General features: G+C 43.5%; 1 protein-coding gene across 1 annotated transcript in view; it reads right to left on the bottom strand.

The window, feature by feature from the left end:
- The window catches only part of LOC135094253 (sterile alpha motif domain-containing protein 1-like), a 19,909-nt gene extending 513 nt beyond the window's left edge, over positions 1-19,396 (bottom strand). Inside the window, 7 exon segments of the mRNA XM_063994220.1 lie at positions 1-1,146; positions 1,149-1,329; positions 1,331-1,819; positions 2,173-2,425; positions 3,074-3,225; positions 10,911-10,989; positions 18,704-19,396. The exon segment at positions 1-1,146 is cut by the window's left edge and continues 513 nt beyond it. Of these exon segments, the coding sequence (XP_063850290.1) occupies positions 650-1,146; positions 1,149-1,329; positions 1,331-1,819; positions 2,173-2,425; positions 3,074-3,225; positions 10,911-10,989; positions 18,704-18,735 (1,683 nt within the window). The 5' untranslated portion in view covers positions 18,736-19,396 and the 3' untranslated portion in view covers positions 1-649.
- Between the last annotated feature and the right edge of the window lie 604 nt (positions 19,397-20,000).

Here is a 20,000-nt window from a genome sequence, read left to right as displayed (position 1 = left end):
TAGAGACTTGTACCACTTGTAGAGTCCCGCGGTGGCTTTAAATGCCTCTTACGGAGCACTGCGGCATTGGAACACTCAGGGAACACTAAGAGGGACTAAGGCACGTCAGGAATACTTAACGGAGCCCTGCGGAATAATTCATAACACCCAGAAGCTCCACAAGTCTTGGGTACTGTAGTGGGGACGGAACACTGGACGGAACGCGGTAAAGGAACGTTAAAATAATACGAGAGAGCTATGGATGTGTTGAGATAGGGTGACAGAGAGAGAGAGAGAGAGAGAGAGAGAGAGAGAGAGAGAGAGAGAGAGAGAGAGAGAGAGAGAGAGAGAGAGAGAGTCAGTAATATTGTAAAAACACATTAAAGATGAATAGGTAGGAAGAGAGAGAGAGAGAGAGAGAGAGAGAGAGAGAGAGAGAGAGAGAGAGAGAGAGAGAGAGAGAGAGAGAGCTGTGACTGGCTAAACACTCACAAAAGAGAAAATGAATACACTACTATTAAAAGAATGTTGTTGTTTCTTTTTTCTTCGTGTTGGCGTGGGTGAAGGAGGGCGAGGGGTGCTGGGCTGCCCCCCCCCCCGGCCCCCCGTAGAAATGGCACTTTATGACTAAATATCCTTCCTTCCCTCCTTGCTTCCTTCCTTCACTCCTTCATACCATCACTGTTCCTCCTTCCAGCTTCAGTAATTTCACCGGAACCTCCACCTGCTTCTCTCCTTCCTTCGCCTCCTCCTCCACCACCTCCTCCACCGCCTCCTCCTCCGTCACCTCCTCGTCCTCGTCGTCCTCCAGCAGCTCCTCCACCTCGTCGTCGTCGTCGTCGTCCTCGTCGTCGCCGTCCTCGCCGCGCAGCCATTTGTCGTCGCCGGGGTGGTACTGGATCTCGCTCTTGTCCATCTTGCGCTTCCTCCTCACGGTGAGGTCGATGGGCTGGTCGTGGGCGGCCTGCGAGGTTGGCGGCGACACCTGGTGGCCGCGGGGGGAGCGCGAAGCCGCGGGCGCGTCCTGGCGCTCCGGAGGGCTGGCGCTGCGGCGCTGCACCTGCAGCACGGCGTCCAGGAAGCGCTTCTTGGTGGCGGCGTCCTCCTTGGCGAAGCGCGACGGCGAGCAAGAGGGCGAGGCGGCGGGGGCGCCGAACACCGCCGGCTTGATGGAGGGGGCGGGGGAGGGGCGGGGGTGGGCAGGGGCGGGTAGAACTTAGCGAGAGGGGGGAAGGGCAGCACGGAAGACCAGAGGGGCGGGCACGGCGCGAAGGGGAAGAGGTTGTTGTTGAGGGACGTGTAGGTCAGCAGGTCGTGGGGGCGGCGCACGCACCCCACAGGTGGCGGGGGGCTGGTGGGGGACGGGACTCGCCACCGCCTTGAGAAAAGTGAGCCGCTCCTCCTCCGTCATGAGGCCGCAGGCGCCCGGGGAGCCGCGCCCCCCGCCGCCGGCAAAGCCCTTGTCGTGGTCGTCTTTGGGGGGCGCGGCGGTGGTGTCCATGTCCGGCGAGGCGGAGGGCAGGTCACTGCGGGGCGCCTTTCCCTCGGGCGCCTGGGACACCTTCACCTCCATGGGTTGCGGCGCCTTTCGGTCCAGGTCAGGCTGCGCGGCGCGGCGCGCGGCCTCCCGCAGGCGTCGCTCCCACTCCAGCAGCGCGAAGGGCGCCGCCGCGCGCTCCCCCTCGGGCTCCAGGTGGCGGCGCAGCGCCTCCAGGTCCACGGGTCGCCGCAGGTCCAGGTCCGCGGCTCGGCGCGGTGCCTCCAGGGCGTGGCAGTGACGCAGCGCCGCCAGCAGCTGCTCGCGGCGCCCCTCCAGCTCCTGGCCGCCGCCGCCCTCCCGCTGTGGACACGGCGCGTTAGGCTTCCCTCCTCCACACTTCCTTACCCTACACTCCCTGCCTCCCTGCCTGCCTCCCTCCCTCCCTCCCTCCCTCCCTCCCTCCCTCCCTCCCTCCCCTCTTCCTCATATACACTTACCCTATTCATCCTTCACTCCGCGCCTCCCTGCCTCCCTCGTCCCTGCCTCCCTGTACCAAGTTTCACCGCTACTCTCTCTTCCTCCCCAATTAGCCCTCCCATTCCTTTTCTTCTCCCACTTCCTCCGCTTCCTCCTCCCACACATCCCGCCCTCTCTCCCTTTTCTCTCACGCCTCCATCATCACCCCCTCCCCACCTTCACCTCCCCCTGCTTACCTGCTGGAGGTGCGTGGCCGCCGTCAGCGAGGACAGGGCTGCGGGCAGATCGTGTGGCGGCGGCGGCGCGGGCGGCCTGAGGGGCGCCTCGTGGCCCATGGCCTCCCGCAGGCGGCTGGCCACGTATGGCAGCGAGCCATCCTGCAGCGTGGGCGTGATGGGCGGGCGCAGGCCGGAGGAAGCCTGGCCGTTGAAGGCAGCCTGCTCCTGCAGCAGGCAGTGGATCTTGAACCAGTTGGAGCGGCGCCCGTACCTGAGGAAAGACTTACAGCTCCAGTCCTCCTCTTTCCTTCCTTCCTCCCTCTTCCTTCCTCCCTTACTCGTCGACCTTTCCTCTTTCTTCCTTCCTCCCTTCCTCTTTCGCTCCTTCCCTAACATCCCCTTCTTCCTTCACTGCTTCATTCGTACTCTCCTTCCTCCTCCAATCTTCCATTCGTCCTTTCCTTCCTCCAGCACTTCCCTTCCACCTCCTTTCCTTCCCTTTACAATCCTAACACCCCTTCATGTTCCACTGTTCATTTTCCTCCACTTCCTATCCTTCCTATCCACCCAGCCGTCCATCCACCCTTCTTACTACCATCCTCATTTCAACATTTTTCCTTCCACACCACTAAAAATTATGATCCACTATTCAGCCTATCATCCATCCGTCCACCCCCTTCCACCTTCCTCACCTATCTTCCTCACAGTTTTGTTAGTCTGTAAATAAATGTTAGAATGTTCAAATGTTCACCCCTTCAATACTCCATTCTTACCTTCCCTCCACATCACGAGTCCTCATCCACCACTCCTTCACATCACCTCTTCAACACCACTACAAGTCATCACCCACCACTCCCATACATTACTACCCCTTCAGCGTACCCACACCCCCTTCCCTCACCTCACACGCCCCACTCACCTGGACCCCGTCTTGGACATGCCCACCAGGAGGCACTTCCGGAGCCTGCACGCCTTGCACGAGGTTCTGTTCTGCTTGTTGATCACGCACTGCCCGCCGTTCTTACACTCGTGCACTTGTGACAGATTGTTGTACGTGCGGCCGAAGAACGACTGGGAACGGGAGGAGAATGTGTTGAGTAGAACAATGAAAAACCTAACTTAACAAAACTTAACCTAACCTAACCTAACCTAACCTAACCTAACCTAACCAAACTTAACCTAACCTAACCTAACATAAAGTAACATAATAAAACTTAACCTAACTTAAAATAACTTAACATAGTCTAACCTAACCTAACCTAACCAGAACTTAACCTACTGGGAAAAGAACATATTAATTAGTACCTAACCTAACGTAACATAAAACTTAACCTAACCTAACCTAACATAACTTGACCTAACCTAACCTAACTAAACCTGACCTGACCTAACTTCACCAAACATAACCTGACTTAAAACAACGTAATTGAACCTAACGTAACCGAACCGAACTATTACTACGAGAACAGTGAAAATCCACCCTAATCTTAAATCTAACCTAACTCAAAGTACGTTTTAGTTCAAAGACAGTGATAACAGTGACTAAAATACCTGTGATTTACCTCGTTGCTGTAATCCGGATAATTTATTGGGGAAAGGTGAAAATTTTTATGGGAAATGGAGAGAGAGAGAGAGAGAGAGAGAGAGAGAGAGAGAGAGAGAGAGAGAGAGAGAGAGAGAGAGAGAGAGAGATTCCTGTCAAGTCTTGGTCAGCACCGTTACGTCAACACACAAAATCCTCTCTCTCTCTCTCTCTCTCTCTCTCTCTCTCTCTCTCTCTCTCTCTCTCTCTCTCTCTCTCTCTCTCTCTCTCTCTCTCTCTGAATTGATTTCATATTCTCTATATGTATCTTATTATATTATTTTACTACTACTACTACTACTATTACTACTGCAATTTACTTATAAACTCAAAACTTTGTTCCCAGAGAGAGAGAGAGAGAGAGAGAGAGAGAGAGAGAGAGAGAGAGAGAGAGAGAGAGAGAGACACGCAAACACCCAAAGCCAAACACACACAATAGAAAAAAACATACAAAAAAAATCAAACTTTCCAAAACACGAAGAAAAATAAATAAAAAACGAAAACACGACAAAATTTTTCCCACCAACACAAAAAAAAAAACGAAAATAAAAAAAAATACCCGAGGCGTGAAATTCGTCCAATCACACTCCTAATCTCATCGCCCAATCAGCAGCCTCCATTTAAGCCTATCAGCCAATCAGAGGCCCAGATGCTCTACTATTAGGCAGAGGTGAAGACAGGAGTGTGAAATTTAAACTTTGACCTCGCTCCGCCATGCTTGTGACCTCGCCCTCACCTCTGACCTCTCCTGGCGGCGGCGGCGGCGGCGGCGGTGGTGGTGGTCATGGTTAAGTTAAGAAGTATAGTTATTTGGTGATGGTTGTGTGATGGTGGTGGTTGAGTGGTGGTAGTAGTAGTAGTAGTAGTAGTAGTAGTAGTAGTAGTAGTAGTAGTAGTAGTAGTAGTAGTAGAAGTAGTAGTAGAAGTAGTAGTAGTAATAGTAGTAGTAGTAGTAGTAGTGGTGGTGGTGGTATTAGTAATAGCAGCAATTTAGTAGCAGTTTACTAGTAGGTTAACGAGGGAGATAGAAGAGACACGTCATTCTTCTTGGAAACCATTGTAGAAAAGCTTGTTGTCACCCAGTTGTCTTAAGAGTAGTACTTTTCCTCTTTTTCCTTTTTTTTCCTGTCAAGTTATATTTTGTAATTCTTCAAATGTACAGGTGGTTTTGCCTTTTTTCTGTTTAGTTTTTTTTTATTTCTGTTTTATTGATAGTACTAGAATTGCCTCAAATGCGTATTACATAATTTTTCTTTTTTTGTTATTATTCTCGTTCTTGTCCTCCTCCCTCTTTTTTCTTATTTCTTTCTCGTTATATTCCTCTTCTTCATCTCACATTTTTTTTTTCATTTTTTTCCCTTTCTAATTTGCCTTTCATCATTTTTCCAACATTTTTTTTTCTTGTCCAATTTTTCATCAATAACCTCATCCTTTCATGTAACTTTTCCTCACCAGCTTGTCTTTTCATTTATGTATCTTTCCCCGATAACTCCATTTTTTTTTTCTTTTCTCAGTAGCTTCTGTCTTTTATAACTACAAAAGGCCTCATTTCCATCGCCTTTTCCTTAAAATCTTATCTCTACATTTTTTTTTTCCTGTACCTTATCTTTTCTTTCGTTTTTTTTTCCTCAGGTCTTTTTCTGTTTATTTTCACGATAATATGACTATTTCCTATCTATTTTTCCTAGTGCTTTGTTTTTCCTATATTTTTCCCTTGTAACGTTAGCATCTTTCACTTCTTTTCCCTGGTACCTTCTCTTTTTTTATATATTTTCCCGGTAACATCAATATTTTCCACATATGTTCCCCAGTACCTTGTCTTTTCTATAATTTTCCAGGCAACATGAGTATTTAATCACTTATCTTATCCCAGCCAGTCTTCCACATCTCTATTATCATTCAAAATACTCCCTTTTTTCAGATTACCTTCATAGATTTATTGATTTAATTTTCTTTTTTACCATACGCACTTTTCCTCCCTCTTCCTCCTCTTCCTCCTATTCCTCCTCCTCCTGTCGACGTTCCCTTTGCTTCTGTTCATCCTCCTTCTGCTGCTGTTTCTCTGCTATTCTTCACCTCTTCCCTCCTTCTACTCTCCTTCCTTCTTCTTCAACTGCTGCTACTACTGCTACTACTACTACTACTATTATACTGTCCTTCGTCTCCCTTCTCCTCCTCCTCCTCTTCCTTCTCCTCCCGCTCCTCTCGCTTATCCCCTCTCATCTTCCCGCGCCAGGTGACATCAGCGACTCGCCGCCTCACCTGCCGCCGCCTTGACGCACCGACTGGCGGTAGAAAATGGCCACTACTCACCGCCGTGTCCTTGGTTCTGTGTGTGCTGGTGGTGGTGGTGGTGGTGGTGACTATGATGCAGGGTAGTGATGGTGGTTGTGTTTGTGGTTGTGATGGTGGTGGTGTTTTTCGTTTTCTTTTCCTTCGTTTTCTTCTTGTTTTCTTCTTATTATTATTATTATTGTTATTGTTATTTTCTTCGTCGCTGTCTTCGTATTCATCATCACTTTTTTTCCTTTCTTCTTCTTCTTCTTCTTCTTCATCTTCTTCTTCTTCTTCTTCTTCTTCTTCTTCTTCTTCTTCTTCTTGTAGCAGTAGCAGCAACAGTAACAGTAGAAGTAGCAGTAATTTTCATTAAAAATACTGTTAAGTTCTTTAAATTTCGTGAACCTTTGTTTTATCACATTTTTCATCTTTCTTTTTTTTTTTACTGGACTAACTCGGAACTTGGCTGTGTATCGGAGCTTCTTTTATTTAATTAATCGTATCACATTTCTCTGCTTCTCATTTTGTAGTTTCGTAATGTTTCGCTGGGTGTAAGAAGAGGTGGCCGTTATCATTACTGTATTTCATTAGTGTGTTATTATTAATGTATTATTATTATTATTATTATTATTATTATTATTATTATTATTATTATTGTTATTATTATTATTATTATTATTATTACGGTGATTATTGGTGGTAGCGTCACTAATAATGGTAACAAGAACAAATAGAGGCTGTGGTTATCAATTGTTATTAGTGGTAGTATTAGTAGTGTTGTTCTTGCCATCCTTACCAGTAACCACAGATTTTATTTATACAAAAGATAGTTTCGTGAAAAGTTTATGAAATCTAGAAAGTAAAAAAAAATTCATTTGCCGCCGCTGAAAATTTAAATAAGGAAAGTCTCTCTCTCTCTCTCTCTCTCTCTCTCTCTCTCTCTCTCTCTCTCTCTCTCTCTCTCTCTCTCTCTCTCTCTCTCTCTCTCTCTCTCTCTCTCTCTCATTTATCACCCTTCCCTTCACTCCCCATCCTTCATTTCCTTCATTCGTTCATCTATTTTCATATCATCACTACCTTTCGTTATTCCCTCTTTTCCTGACACCCTCCCATCTTTTCTCTCATCAGGAGTATTTTCAAGCGCTAAAGAAATTAATAGTTTAGTCATCATATTCTGAAACACCAGCGCCTCACCTCCACTACAATGAAAAGCCTCTAGTTGAAGTTGCACGGGTTTTTAAGGGTGTTTTTACGATTCTAACGACAGATTAACAAGATTCCTGTATTATCAAGAGGAGGAACAGCCTTGAGAACCCAACTAATCATCTCGGTGGCCTTTGAAAATAGTCGTGGTGGGATAGCAAAGCGTTTTTAAATACGGGTCGAGTTCTCGTGATTGTTTTCTTCCTCTAATGATGCAGAGTGATTGTTAAACTATCACCAGAAACGTGAAAACCATTGAAAACCTTCGATAACTGCTAGAACCTATTAAAAAGTAGGACGATAAGCGCAGTGATAGACAGAGTACGGGGAATTTCTCATAGATGGCGCTGAGGGTCTTAGAGTACGGGGAATCATTCCTAGATGGCGCTGATGGTCTTAGTCAGTGAGTGTGAAAGACAAGGATTGATGCCAAGGTTAAAATAGCAGCACCCCCTTATGTTTATGTGTGTCAGGCTGCAATAACCCTAGTGACGCTAAGTCTGTCGCCATAATGAAAGCCAAAGGTAAGCCAGCATCTTGTCTCTATAAACGTTGCAAAATAAAAACAACAAATTGAGTTTATATTTCTTAGGCTGCAGTGACCAAGGCAACACTAAGCCAGCCCCTAAAACTCAGCCGGTATCTTGTCTCTGTTAATGCAAAGGTTATACTGCTAATACCGCCTCAAGTTTGTGTTTCTTAAGCCGCAGTAACCCAATCCATGCCAAGCCAGTCGCCACAGCTACCGCCATAACTAAGCCAGACAAGATTATGATACCACCACCAGTCCTTCATGTAAGCCGCAACAACCCAAACTATTCCACAACTATCCTAGCCACTTGTCTCTGTAAATATCGGGGATGTGATACCAATACCAGTTTTATTAAATATATTTCTCAAGGCCCCAAAAGTCAAGCCGTTCAAGCCTTGCCGCCATTGCTCAGCCAGTCTCTCGCCCCCGTGAAACCAAAGAAAATTGAGGTTGGAATAAGAAAAGAAGAAAAAAAAAGCACAGTATTGAAAGTCATGTTAGCTAAGCCACCGTCATTACTAACCCATTTTCTCGCCCATATAAACGTAAAGAAAATGGAGTTTGGAAGGGAAGAAAAGAATAGTATTGCAAGTCAAGCCATGGCCATTGCTTGTCTTCATGAGTGTCAGGGAAATGGGTTTTGAGGGAATAAATATGAAGACTTGAATGAAAGAGGAAATAAGAGAAGAGAAGCAAAATGGACATAGGTAAAAAAAAATGTGATTATTATGAAATAGGTGAGTGTTATTAAAATGATAGCAATGAAGAAGAAGAAGAACAAGAAGAAGAAGAAGAAGAAGAAGGAGGAGGAGGAGGAAAGAAAAGACGAACAATTTTATTACTTTTTTTCTGAAGATCTAAATAATTACAGCTTCTTTTCTACTCTTCCCTCTCTCTCTCTCTCTCTCTCTCTCTCTCTCTCTCTCTCTCTCTCTCTCTCTCTCTCTCTCTCTCTCTCTCTCTCTCTCTCTCTCTCTCTCCTTCCTCCTCCATCTTCTTATCCTCCTCCTCTTCCTCCTCTTCCTTTCTCTTTTATATCATTCTTTCCACATTTCAAGAAAGGAAGAGGAATTTAGATTGTGTGTATATCTTCCCTATAGTGTCCTTCCTCCTCCTCCTCCTCCTCCTCCTCCTCCTCCTCCTCCTCCTCCTCCTCCTCCTCCTCCTCCTCCTCTTTTTATCCCCGAGTCAGGCTGGAGGGATGAGTCTCTTGTGGGGTGTTATTAAGGGGGATATTCTCTCTCTCTCTCTCTCTCTCTCTCTCTCTCTCTCTCTCTCTCTCTCTCTCTCTCTCTCTCTCTCTCTCTCTCTCTCTCTCTCTCTCTCTAGGTTTTCTTCTACATTTTCTCTTTCCCTCTCTTTTTTTCTTCGTTTTCTCATTTCTCCCAATTTCTTCATTTTCTCTTTTAATTCTGCTTTCCTAATTCCTCTCTTAGTCTTTCCATTTTTTTTTTCCTTTCATTATCTCATTATCTTGGTGTCTTTGTGTGTGATTCTCTCTCTCTCTCTCTCTCTCTCTCTCTCTCTCTCTCTCTCTCTCTCTCTCTCTCTCTCTCTCTCTCTCTCTCTCTCTCTCTCTCTCTCTCTCTCTCTCATACACACACACACACACACACACACACACACACACACACACACACACACACACACACACACACACACACACACACACACACACACACACACACACATACACACACACTAAACCGTTACTTAACACACTTAAGCACACACAAGTAAACACCAGATGGGCTGCAAAGAGGTACACTTAACACTAGCAGACATAAGTAACCCCACGTGTACTTATAATAAACCTGCACTGTCAAGAAAGCGGCGGGGTGATCGGACGGGTGAAGGGGTGACTCGTGAGGATCTTCCCCTCTCCCTTTTATTAGAGGGGTGAAAGGGGGATGGGGGTGATGGACGTGGTAATATTTAATCTCTAAAATATTGTTTTGTTTTTGGTGTATTTACGTAATGAGGGGGGAGGGATGTGTGTGTGTGTGTGTGTGTGTGTGTGTGGGTGGGTGGGGAGAGAGAGAGAGAGAGAGAGAGAGAGAGAGAGAGAGAGAGAGAGAGAGATGAAAATACACAACACCAATGAGAGAAACGCAGGAAAAAGAAGATAAAACAAAGAGGAAAGGAAGGAAGAAAACGAAGAAAAAACAAAGATGAAGGTATAGAAGAAAGAAGAAGAAAAAAAAAGAACGAACGGAGACGAAAGGTAGATGATAGAGAGGAAATACGTAAAAAAGGAAGGAGAGAGAGAAAAGAGAGAGAGAGAAGAAATTGAAAACACCTATGAACAAAACAGTGAAAGATGAAACAGAACGAAAAAGAAAGAACATAAGAGAAAAAAAAACAATAAAAGAACAAAAAGGGAGAAAGGAAGAGGAGAGAAAAAGAAAAAGAAAGAGAATGAAAGCAAGAACAAAAACACCCAGAAACAAGGCAGTAAAAGAGAGAGAAACAGAGAGTAGAGATAAGAGATAAAGAGGAAAGTAAGGAAAATGAGAAGAGAGGGAAGGAGAGGAGGAGAAGAGAGAGAGGAGAGGGTTAGGTCAAGAAATAACAAGAGGTGACCTAACTTGACCTCTCCCACTTGTTCTTTGACCTCTTGACCCCCGTAGAGTACCGTTGCCCATCCCTCCCCCTTTTCTCTTCTTCTTCCTCCTCTTCCCCATTCACATCCAGCCACTTCTCATCTACCCCCCATTCCCTTTCACTCCCTTCACCGTGATAATGATAGTGATGATAGTGATAAGGACTACTACTATTACTACTACTACTACTACTACTACTTCTATTACTACAACTATTACTACTACTACTGCTAATACTACTACCACCACCACCACCACCACCACAGGAAAAGACAGAATCGTAATCTTATTTGTGTTTGAAGTGGTTATCCTCCTCCTCCTCCTCCTCCTCCTCCTCCTCCTCCTCCTCCTCCTCCTCCTCCTCCTCCTCCTCCTCCTCCTCCTCCTCCTCCTCCTCCTCCTCCTCCTCTTCCAAAACTTAAAGGTATTTCCTACAGGTAATATATATAGTTGCTACCCGCCTCCTCCTCCTCCTCCTCCTCCTCCTCCTCCTCCTCCTCCTCCTCCTCCTCCTCCTTTTTGTACAGGTATCTACAGGCATCACAGGTGCGTCACTCACCTTACATCCCTCGCAGGTGAAGGCCCCGAAGTGGAAGCCAGCAGCGGGCTCTCCACACACCTTGCACAGCTGGTTCATCCTGCAGGAGGGAGAGAAAGGGTCGTGTATTAATTTATCGTATTCATCGCCTCCTTCAGTCCCTCCTTCATTAGTATTTTGATTTTTTTAGGGGGTTTATTAAATTGTATGGTTTATTTATTTATTTATTTGTTTATTTGTTTATTTATTTTTGCGTGTGTAAAGGAGTGTGCGTTTTAGTTTCTGTCTTTTATCAATTCCATTCTCTCCTTTCTTATTACATTTTCTTTTCTTTTTTTGTTTTTTTTTTTAGTTATTGAATTGTACGTTTTTTTGTGTGTGGGGAGGGAAAGTAAAGTTTTTCTGTTGATTTCCTTCTTCCCTTCTTCGTCTTCTCTTTCATTCCTTCCTTCATTATTATTTTTCACTTTTTTTTAGTTATTGAGTTTTCTTTTTCTTTTTCTTTTTTTTTAATCTGGGGAGTAAAGTTGATTTTTCTCCATCATCGCTTCCTTCATTCTCTCTTTCATCCCTTCCTTCGTTATTATTTTTCATTTTTTTCCCCTTTTTAGTTAAGTTTTCGCGAGGAATAAAGAAGCGTGTGTGTTCGTGCGTTCTTTTCCCTCCTTCACCTCTTCCTTTATCTACTCTTTCATTATCTTCCTTCACCTTTCCTTCGTTATTCCTTTATCCATCTATCATTTCGTATAAAGGGGTGTGTGTCAGTTTCTCTCCCTCACCACCTCCTTCAGCCCCCTCCTTCATTTTCTTTCACCCTTCTTATCTTCCCAGTTATCTACGTTTGAATTTCTTACGAAGGAAGGAAAGAAGGAAGGAGGGAAGGAATTTTAGGTTAGGTTGTTTTTTATTTTTTTTTAACAAAGGAATGAAGGAAGGAAGAGATGTAAGATAGTTTCTCCTTCATCTACTTCTTCCTCCTCTCCTTCATCGCTATCCTTCTCTCTTCTTCCTTTGTTAGTCTCTATTTTCTGTATTTACTATTTTGCTTTGTTGCTAAAAATAGAAAGAGAAGGAGGAGAAGGAGGAGGAGAAGAAAAATTAATATGTTCGTCAGTCTTCTTTATTTATTTCTTCCTTCCTTCCTTTATCCCCTTCCTTCGCCTCTTGTTTGTTTGTTTGTTTGTTTGTTTGTTTCTTCCTTCGTTCGTTTGTTTTCAATAGAGTTAAAGAGAAAGAATAGTGGATAAAAGAAGAGAACAATGAAGAATAAAGGAGAAAGACTAAGGATTAATAAAGCGTAGAAACGAGAAAGAAGAGAAGGAGGAATAAGAGAAAAACAAGAACAACAATGAAGAAAGAGGAGGAAAAACAGAAGAGAAAGAATAACAATAAATAAAGAGAAGAGAGAGAGAGAGAAAGAGATGAGAAAAAGTAACGAAGAGTAAAGCGGATAAAGATAGGAGAGAAGGAAAAAAGAGGAAGAGGAGGAGGAATAAGAGAAACAGTAGAAGAATAGTAACACTGAATAAAAAAATAAAAAAAAGAAAAATAGAAGAGAGAGGAAAACGATAAATAAGTCAAATAAAAGGAAGAAGAGAAGGAGCAAGAAGAAAAGCAGGAGGAGGAGGAGGAGGAGGAGGAGAAGGAGGAGGAGGAGAGTGACTTTCAGACACAGAATTGTACTTGAGGTGAGAAAAGAAAAAAAGAGAGAGAGAGAGAGAGAGAGAGAGAGAGAGAGAGAGAGAAAGAGTTGACCATTTCCTCTTCAGGTATCAGAGCAGCTAGGAGGAGGAAGAGGAGGAGGAGGAGGAAAGGAGAGGCAGTCCTTCCCTCCTTCCTTCCCTCCTTCTCTCCTTTCCCTCAACAATGTGAAGATGACGAAGGAAAATTGAAGGGCAAATAGTGAGATGCGTGTGTGTGTGTGTGTGTGTGTGTGTGTTTATTTTTTCATCATAATTATTATATATTTCTCTCTCTCTCTCTCTCTCTCTCTCTCTCTCTCTCTCTCTCTCTCTCTCTCTCTCTCTCTCTCTCTCTCTCTCTCTCTCTCTCTCTCTCTCTCTCTCTCTCTCTCTCACTTGGCCATTGTTTTCTCTATATCCTTTCACTTCCTCCTCCTCCTCCTCCTCCTCCTCCTCCTCCTCCTCCTCCTCCTCCTCCTCCTCCTCCTCCTCCTCCTCCTCCTCTTCCAAATAATAACAAGATGGCTGATCCTCGTCTCTGTCAGTCGCCATATTATTTGTTTTCTTTTTTTCTTATCTCTCTCTCTCTCTCTCTCTCTCTCTCTCTCTCTCTCTCTCTCTCTCTCTCTCTCTCTCTCTCTCTCTCTTCAATTTTTTTCATCGTTCTCTTCTTTTTTTCTTTCGTCTCGTTGCTTTTGTTGTTTTCTTATTTTGTTTTTTTTTTCGTGTTTCTTTTTATTATGTTTTGTTTATTCATTGTTTTTGTTGTCTGATTATTTGTTTATCTATATTACGGTGGTGGTGGTGGTGGTGGAAGTAGTAGTAGTAGTAGTAGTAGTAGTAGTAGTAGTAGTAATAGCAGTAGTAGTAGTAGTAGTAAAGGTGTGGTGTCATTATTATTACTATTATTATTATTATTATTATTATTATTATTATTATTATTATTATTATTATTATTATTATTATCGTCATCATCCACTAATTTATTTTCCACTAATTTATTGTTTTTTTTTTCTTTCATTTCACATATACGTAAGAATAATAATAACATTTTCGATTCGATTATCTGATTAACTTTTTCTTTTCCTTTTTTTTTTGGGGGGGGAGAAAAGCTGCAGAATAGTGAATTTCGTTCCTCTCTCTCTCTCTCTCTCTCTCTCTCTCTCTCTCTCTCTCTCTCTCTCTCTCTCTCTCTCTCTCTCTCTCTCTCTCTCTCTCTCTCTCTCTCTCTCTCTCTCTCTCTCTCTCTCTCTCTCTCTCTCTCTCCCCTTGGCCCACTTCCTTCGCACACAAAAAATATCCTTCCTTGTGAATATTGTTTCTGTTTTCTAATTAAGTTTTTTTTTTCACAAAGTATAGAAATGTGCTTTATAAATTTTTCTAACTATTTCTTACCATCAGTTTTTCTTTCTTTTTATTTGTTTTGCATTACTATAAAATGTTACAATTTTTTCATTTAAATGTACACAAAATAGCACTTGTATCGTATTTTTTTTATAGTTTTAAGGTTCAGAAAAATTTGTTATCATGATTTCCTCTTACAGGTTTGTTCTTCATTACGATATAAGCCTCATTATTTTCTTTATTTAGAGACAGACAGATATAACACTTTTATTGCATCATGGACACTGTTATTCTTTTAAAACTAACTAACATTACTTAACAACACCCACAACACCAGCTTTACAAGAATAACGCTCCTTCAACACACACACGAGCACCTGTTGTATCTTGTTCTTTAAAATTGCTTATGGCTTCTTAGAAACACCCACAAAAATATCTGTGACGAGAGCAAGACATTTTCTTTTCTTTTCTTTTTTTCTTTCTTTATTTGAACCCACACACGAGACAAACACTCCCGCCTCATCGGAACCACTGCTGTCCCTAGAAGATACTTGAAATTACTTAGAAACAACTTTTTTTATATTAGTTTCTCTCATTTTCACTTAAACACATCCACAAGAGTAACACGCAAGTCGTATCGGGAACACGGCCGTTCTTAGGAAATTACTTGAAGTTACTTAGAAAAATGCGCAAGAACATTTTTTTTAAGAATAACACTTTTTTTTTAATCTTTACTTTATTTTTTCTTAGTTATTTTTCTTTACTTTTACGCGCACCAGATCACATTTGCCAGTTCTGAATTACAATTATTAAAAGGGCCACAGTAACGCAGAATTACTTATGTATTTTTTCTTTTATTTATTTTTACTACTGTATGTATGTATTATACGTTTTAAGTATTGCATTTTTCTCTGTTTTCACGAGTTACATGTAGAGGTGGCGCGTATAATGGGTGTTGTGTGTTGTGTTGTTGTCTGGACCCGATACTGTCTTGTTAACCCTTTCACTGTCATTTGCTCCATCTTTCCCCAACCACAAATCACTCTAACACATCTTCACTTGTTCATCAGCCACCTCCAATCTTGAAACTGAGTAGAAATTTCAAAACCTATTTCTAATCCCCCTTTTTTTTCTCTTTTTTTTTCTTTTTTTCTTGTGGATGCTTATAAAAATTCCTTATATTAGTTCTGGTGCTGTTAATCATTTCGTATCGCAGGTTTTCATTACACTCATTGATATTGTCATTACGATACCAATCAGTCAGTACCCAGTAATAATTCCGCCGTAAGCAACACATGTAGACCAGATGGCGACCAAGTTTGCCACGCCCTCTTCTGTTTAAGTTCCAGAGTTAATATTTATACCGATCGTTATATCGCTATTGTTCATCTGTTATGCTGACTGTTATATTGATTGTTCTCCTCTTATGCTGATTGCTAATTCTTCCTGTTCTTTTTTTTTCTTTTTCTTTTTTTCTCTCTTATTCGTGGAAGTAGCATTGTTAGTTTTTTTCTTCTACCATTTTTCTTTTTTTTTTTTTTTTTTTTTGCGTGGTTTGTCTTCCTGTTATGTTCATCGTTAAGCTGTTCTTCAGTTTCCTGTTCTATTCGTTCACCTGTTCTCTTATCCCTTTTTTTCCCCCCTTGAATCTCTTTTTCGATATTTAATTTTTTTTTCATTTTTTTTATTATTTTCCTCTCCTCTTTCTTTTCTGTGTACTTTTTCATATATATGTATTTTTTTATTATCCTGTATGCCATTTGTTATTCTATTTTTCTCCTCTTATCTTATCCTTATCATCAGTAATTTTAATTTTTATTGTATTCTCCTTTAATTGCTTTGTATTTTGTTTTGTTTTTTCTCTTTTCTCTCCTTTTTTTCTTTTTCTTATTTTTATTTTCCACTTTTTTTCTTTAATTTATTTCCATCTCCCAATTTTCATCCATTCTCTCACTAATTCCTATGTCATGAATTATCAGCTATCGTTATTTCCCTTCACTAATTTTTTTCTTTATCATTAAACTTCTATCTATTCATCCTATCATTACTTTCTATATTATCTACACAAGTACTTATCGTTACCTCACCTCTCTAGCATTGCCTCACCTTGTTCCTCAGTCACCTTGTCACCTGATCTCATAAACAACGTGTAGTATCTTCAAACTCACTAACAAAATACTTAAGATAGATAAAAAGACTCGAATTCACTCGTATATGTATTTCAAGTATGTTTTTTCTTATTGCTGTTGATGTTTTTTGGTGTGTTTGAGGGCATTTAGGTGTGTTTTGGGGTGTTTTGGTGTGATTTGGATGTTCTTGTGTGTTTTTCTGGATGTTTGGTGGTGATGGGTTCCGTTTTTCGTGTCTTGATGTGTTTTGTGTGTTTTGACGGTGTTTTGGCTTGCTTTTAGGTGTTTTTGCGTGTTTTTTAGAGGTGGTCTGGTATATTTTTGGGGTGTTTGGGTGTGTTTTTTTAATATTTTTGGGGGGTTTTGGTGTTTATAATATTTTAGGGTTTAAGGTAACTACTAGAAATAAGAAAAACGAGAAAAACGAAGAAGCGAAAGAAAAGAGAGAAAATGTGTGAATAAAGAGAGAAGGGAAGGATGAAGGAAGGAAAGAAGAGGAAGAAAGAAATGGTGTAGGGGAAGGAAAAGAAGAAAAACAGTATACACAAAAACTAAAGTGAACTAAAATAACCACAGAGAAATAAGAAAGGAAGGAAGAAGGAACGGAGGAAGGAAGGAAAGAGTAAAGAAATAAAGAAAAGAAAGATAGAAAACAAGTAATTAAAAGAAAGAAAATAGACAAAATGAAAGAACTGAAGTAAAACCACACAAACTATCAAAAATTTCCCTCTATTTACTATTTTTCTTCTCTTTCCTCTTATTCCTCTTTCCATTTTCGTATCTATAACATCCAGTATATATATTTTTTTCCTTTATTTTTCCAGTTTTGATTCCAGGAAAACAGTTGAGGGTTTCCAGGAATGGCGTTGCTAAGGAGATCGTTTCCTGACTGATTTTTTTTTTCTTGGTTCAAAAATTTATTCAAAAACGTTTCCATTTTTTTTCTTTTTTTCTTTTTTTTTGTTTCGTTTGCTGTGTTATTATTTTTCTACCTCTTTTATTTATAACTAAGTGTCTGTTTATTTAATTGTCCATCTGTCTGTCTGTCTGTCTGTCTGTCTGTTTGTCTGTCTGTCTATCTATCTATCTATCTAGCTGTTTATCTATCTATCTATCTATCTATCTATCTGTTTGTATATCTATCTATCCATCATCCTATCTATCTACCTACCTACCAACACTATCTATTTACATATATGTCATCCTGTTTTTATTATCTGTATATTCTGTGTCTTTCTGTCTGTCTGTCTGTCTGTCTGTCTGTCTGTCTGTCTGTCTGCGTGTCTGTTTATCGACTTTCGTATTTCACTACTAATAAAAAAATCCTAATCGATTATTTTCATCTTTTCCTGACTTTTTTTCGTGCACTTAACTTTCTTCCCACACTCCTAATATTTTTTTTTCAGTCTTCTCTTTTCGTTTTTGTTATCCTTCTATGTCTATCTTCCTATTTTAGCTTTTTTATCGTAATTTTCATGTATATTTTCTATTTTTATTTTTATGTTTTCCATATTAATTGCTTCGCTATTTTCCTTCTCCTTTACTTTCTCTCTGGTCCTTCATTCGTATAATTTTCTATCTTTTCTCTACTCCTTTTTCTCTCTCGTTTATTTTATTATTTTTATTGTTTTCATTTTCATCTCACTCTTACAATTCTTCTTTTTTTATTATTTTCTTTCGCTTTGTCTTCGTTTCTTGTCATTTCCTTTCTTTCATCACTTTAATTTCCTCCATTTTTCTCATATTTCTCTTTATCTCCCCTGTTTTATCTTTACTTGCATCTACTTCCTTTCCTACTGTTTAATTCTCTCCATTCTATTAAATCTCCTTCTCTCTCTCTCTCTCTCTCTCTCTCTCTCTCTCTCTCTCTCTCTCTCTCTCTCTCTCTCTCTCTCTCTCTCTCTCTCTCTCTCTCTCTCTCTCTCTCTCTACTTTCTCTCCCTTTTAGCACGTTTACAACACCCCTCTCTCCCATCTTCTCTTAATGGCCTCTCTTTAATCTCTCTCTCTCTCTCTCTCTCTCTCTCTCTCTCTCTCTCTCTCTCTCTCTCTCTCTCTCTCTCTCTCTCTCTCTCGACAGTAGTTTCTTTCCTACAGTTTTTTTTTCTCAGTTCTAAAATACTTTCTTCAATATTTCTAGTATTATTGTCATATTTTCTCTTCAAACATTCTCTTCTCTCAAATAATGTCGCCTTCACTTTGTCAATTCTTTCGTCGTTATTTCTTTCTTTCTATCTTTCATTATTCAAATTTATATGATCTTCAGCCTCTTCTATCCCGTTTTTCGTTTTCTTTTCTTTCTTTTTTGCTCTCTCTCTCTCTCTCTCTCTCTCTCTCTCTCTCTCTCTCTCTCTCTCTCTCTCTCTCTCTCTCTCTCTCTCTCTCTCTCTCTCTCTCTCCTTCCAATCAGTTATTCTATTGCACCTTTACCTAATCACCCCAGGTGTGGCCAGGTAAACTCCCTGCGCCTTCCCTCACCCTTCGCCACACCCTAACACACGCGGGGCGACACACAGCCACACACACACACACACACACACACACACACACACACACACACACACACACACACACACACACACACACACACACACACATCCTACCCAATGCACCTGTGGGCGTCCCCTGGGTGGCGGCGCCCTGGGTGTGCGGTACTCACGTGGCCACGGTGAAGGCGTCAGCGGCTATCATAGCCGTGGTGGCGGGAGTGGAGGGCCGCGGCGCCACTCAGAACACTCTGTCATAAAAGTAAGGATCACCAATCACTGGGCGTCACTCCGTCACTGTGCGGCGCCGCCTGCTGCAGGGGCGCCTTGCCTCTGCCGGTGTGTGTCGCGGCGGGAACGTGGACGCGTGCACGGCGTGTGTGTGTGACTGGCGGTGCGTGGCGCGGCGTGTGGCGGGTGTGCTGGGGTGTGTCACTGCTCCGCGGCACCCCTGTGGTGCCTCTGTGTGAGTGCTGCCGTACAGGTGCCAAGGGGCGGCCTGGGCAGCAGCCTGTGGCGGCAGTGCCTGCAGCGGCAGCAGGCCGCGGCTGCGATGCAGAGACGCGCTGCCGCGGGAGCACAGCGCCTCGCCTCGCCGCGGGTTGGTCACTACGGTAACTCTCTCCTGAGGGCGTGCTGCGCCGCGCCGCGCTCCTGACGTGGGCCTGGCACCGTGCCTGTGCCCGGTGCCACCATAGCAGCAGTGCCAGGCAGCCTGCGGGCCGCGCCAGCCTGGGCGGCCAGCGCCCGGGGTGCCCAGGGGCCTTCTGCGGGAGGGCGGGGGCGTGGGCGGGTGGCGCGGGAGGCTCGGGTGGGAGGGATGGCGGGCCGCCCCTCACCTGGGCCGGGCGTCGCGGTGTGTGGGTGCGGGCGGCGCGGGCGGCGGGGGTGGCGCCTCCACCATAGTCACTCCTTCCTCATCATTCCTCTCCGATTCGTCTTTGGCGCCGCCAGGCCCGTGAGAGTTAGTGTCTTGCACGGACCCGCCGATGATGTCACGGTGTCCCCAGGCCCTGGCGCAGTCCCGGGCGCCCCTGGCCACCCTGCAGGCGGCATCCCTCAGAGACGCCCTTGTAGCCGCAGAGGCAGCAACGGCAGCCCCAGGACGCCTTACGGTGGCAGGAGGCGCGAGGTCCGTGAGAGTCAGGACTCAAGGATTCCAGAGGTCTCATCTTCGCCCCCAGGGAGGCGGCGGCGGCGGCGGCGGCGGCGGCGGCGGCCCCCAGGTGGCAGCAGGGGTCAGGAGGCACCGCGCACGTCCTGCCGACTTACCCTGCATACTAATTGACGCACAGTGTTGCCACGCCACCACACCCACGCCGGCATCGCCACCCCCTGCGCACCCCGGCCCCCGCAGTCGTGTACCCAGGACAGGCCGCTGCCCGCCAGGCAGCTCGGGGACGGGGCGGTCCTGTGGGGGGCGGGGGACGGGGCGGCGCTCCCCTGCTGGCACCATCTTGGCAACACCGA

This window comes from Scylla paramamosain, chromosome 45 (genome assembly GCF_035594125.1).
Source record: "Scylla paramamosain isolate STU-SP2022 chromosome 45, ASM3559412v1, whole genome shotgun sequence".
In the NCBI taxonomy this organism is placed as follows: Eukaryota; Metazoa; Arthropoda; class Malacostraca; order Decapoda; family Portunidae; genus Scylla; species Scylla paramamosain.
Note: the sequence above shows the minus strand (reverse complement) of the source record. Positions and strands in the feature narration are given on the sequence as shown.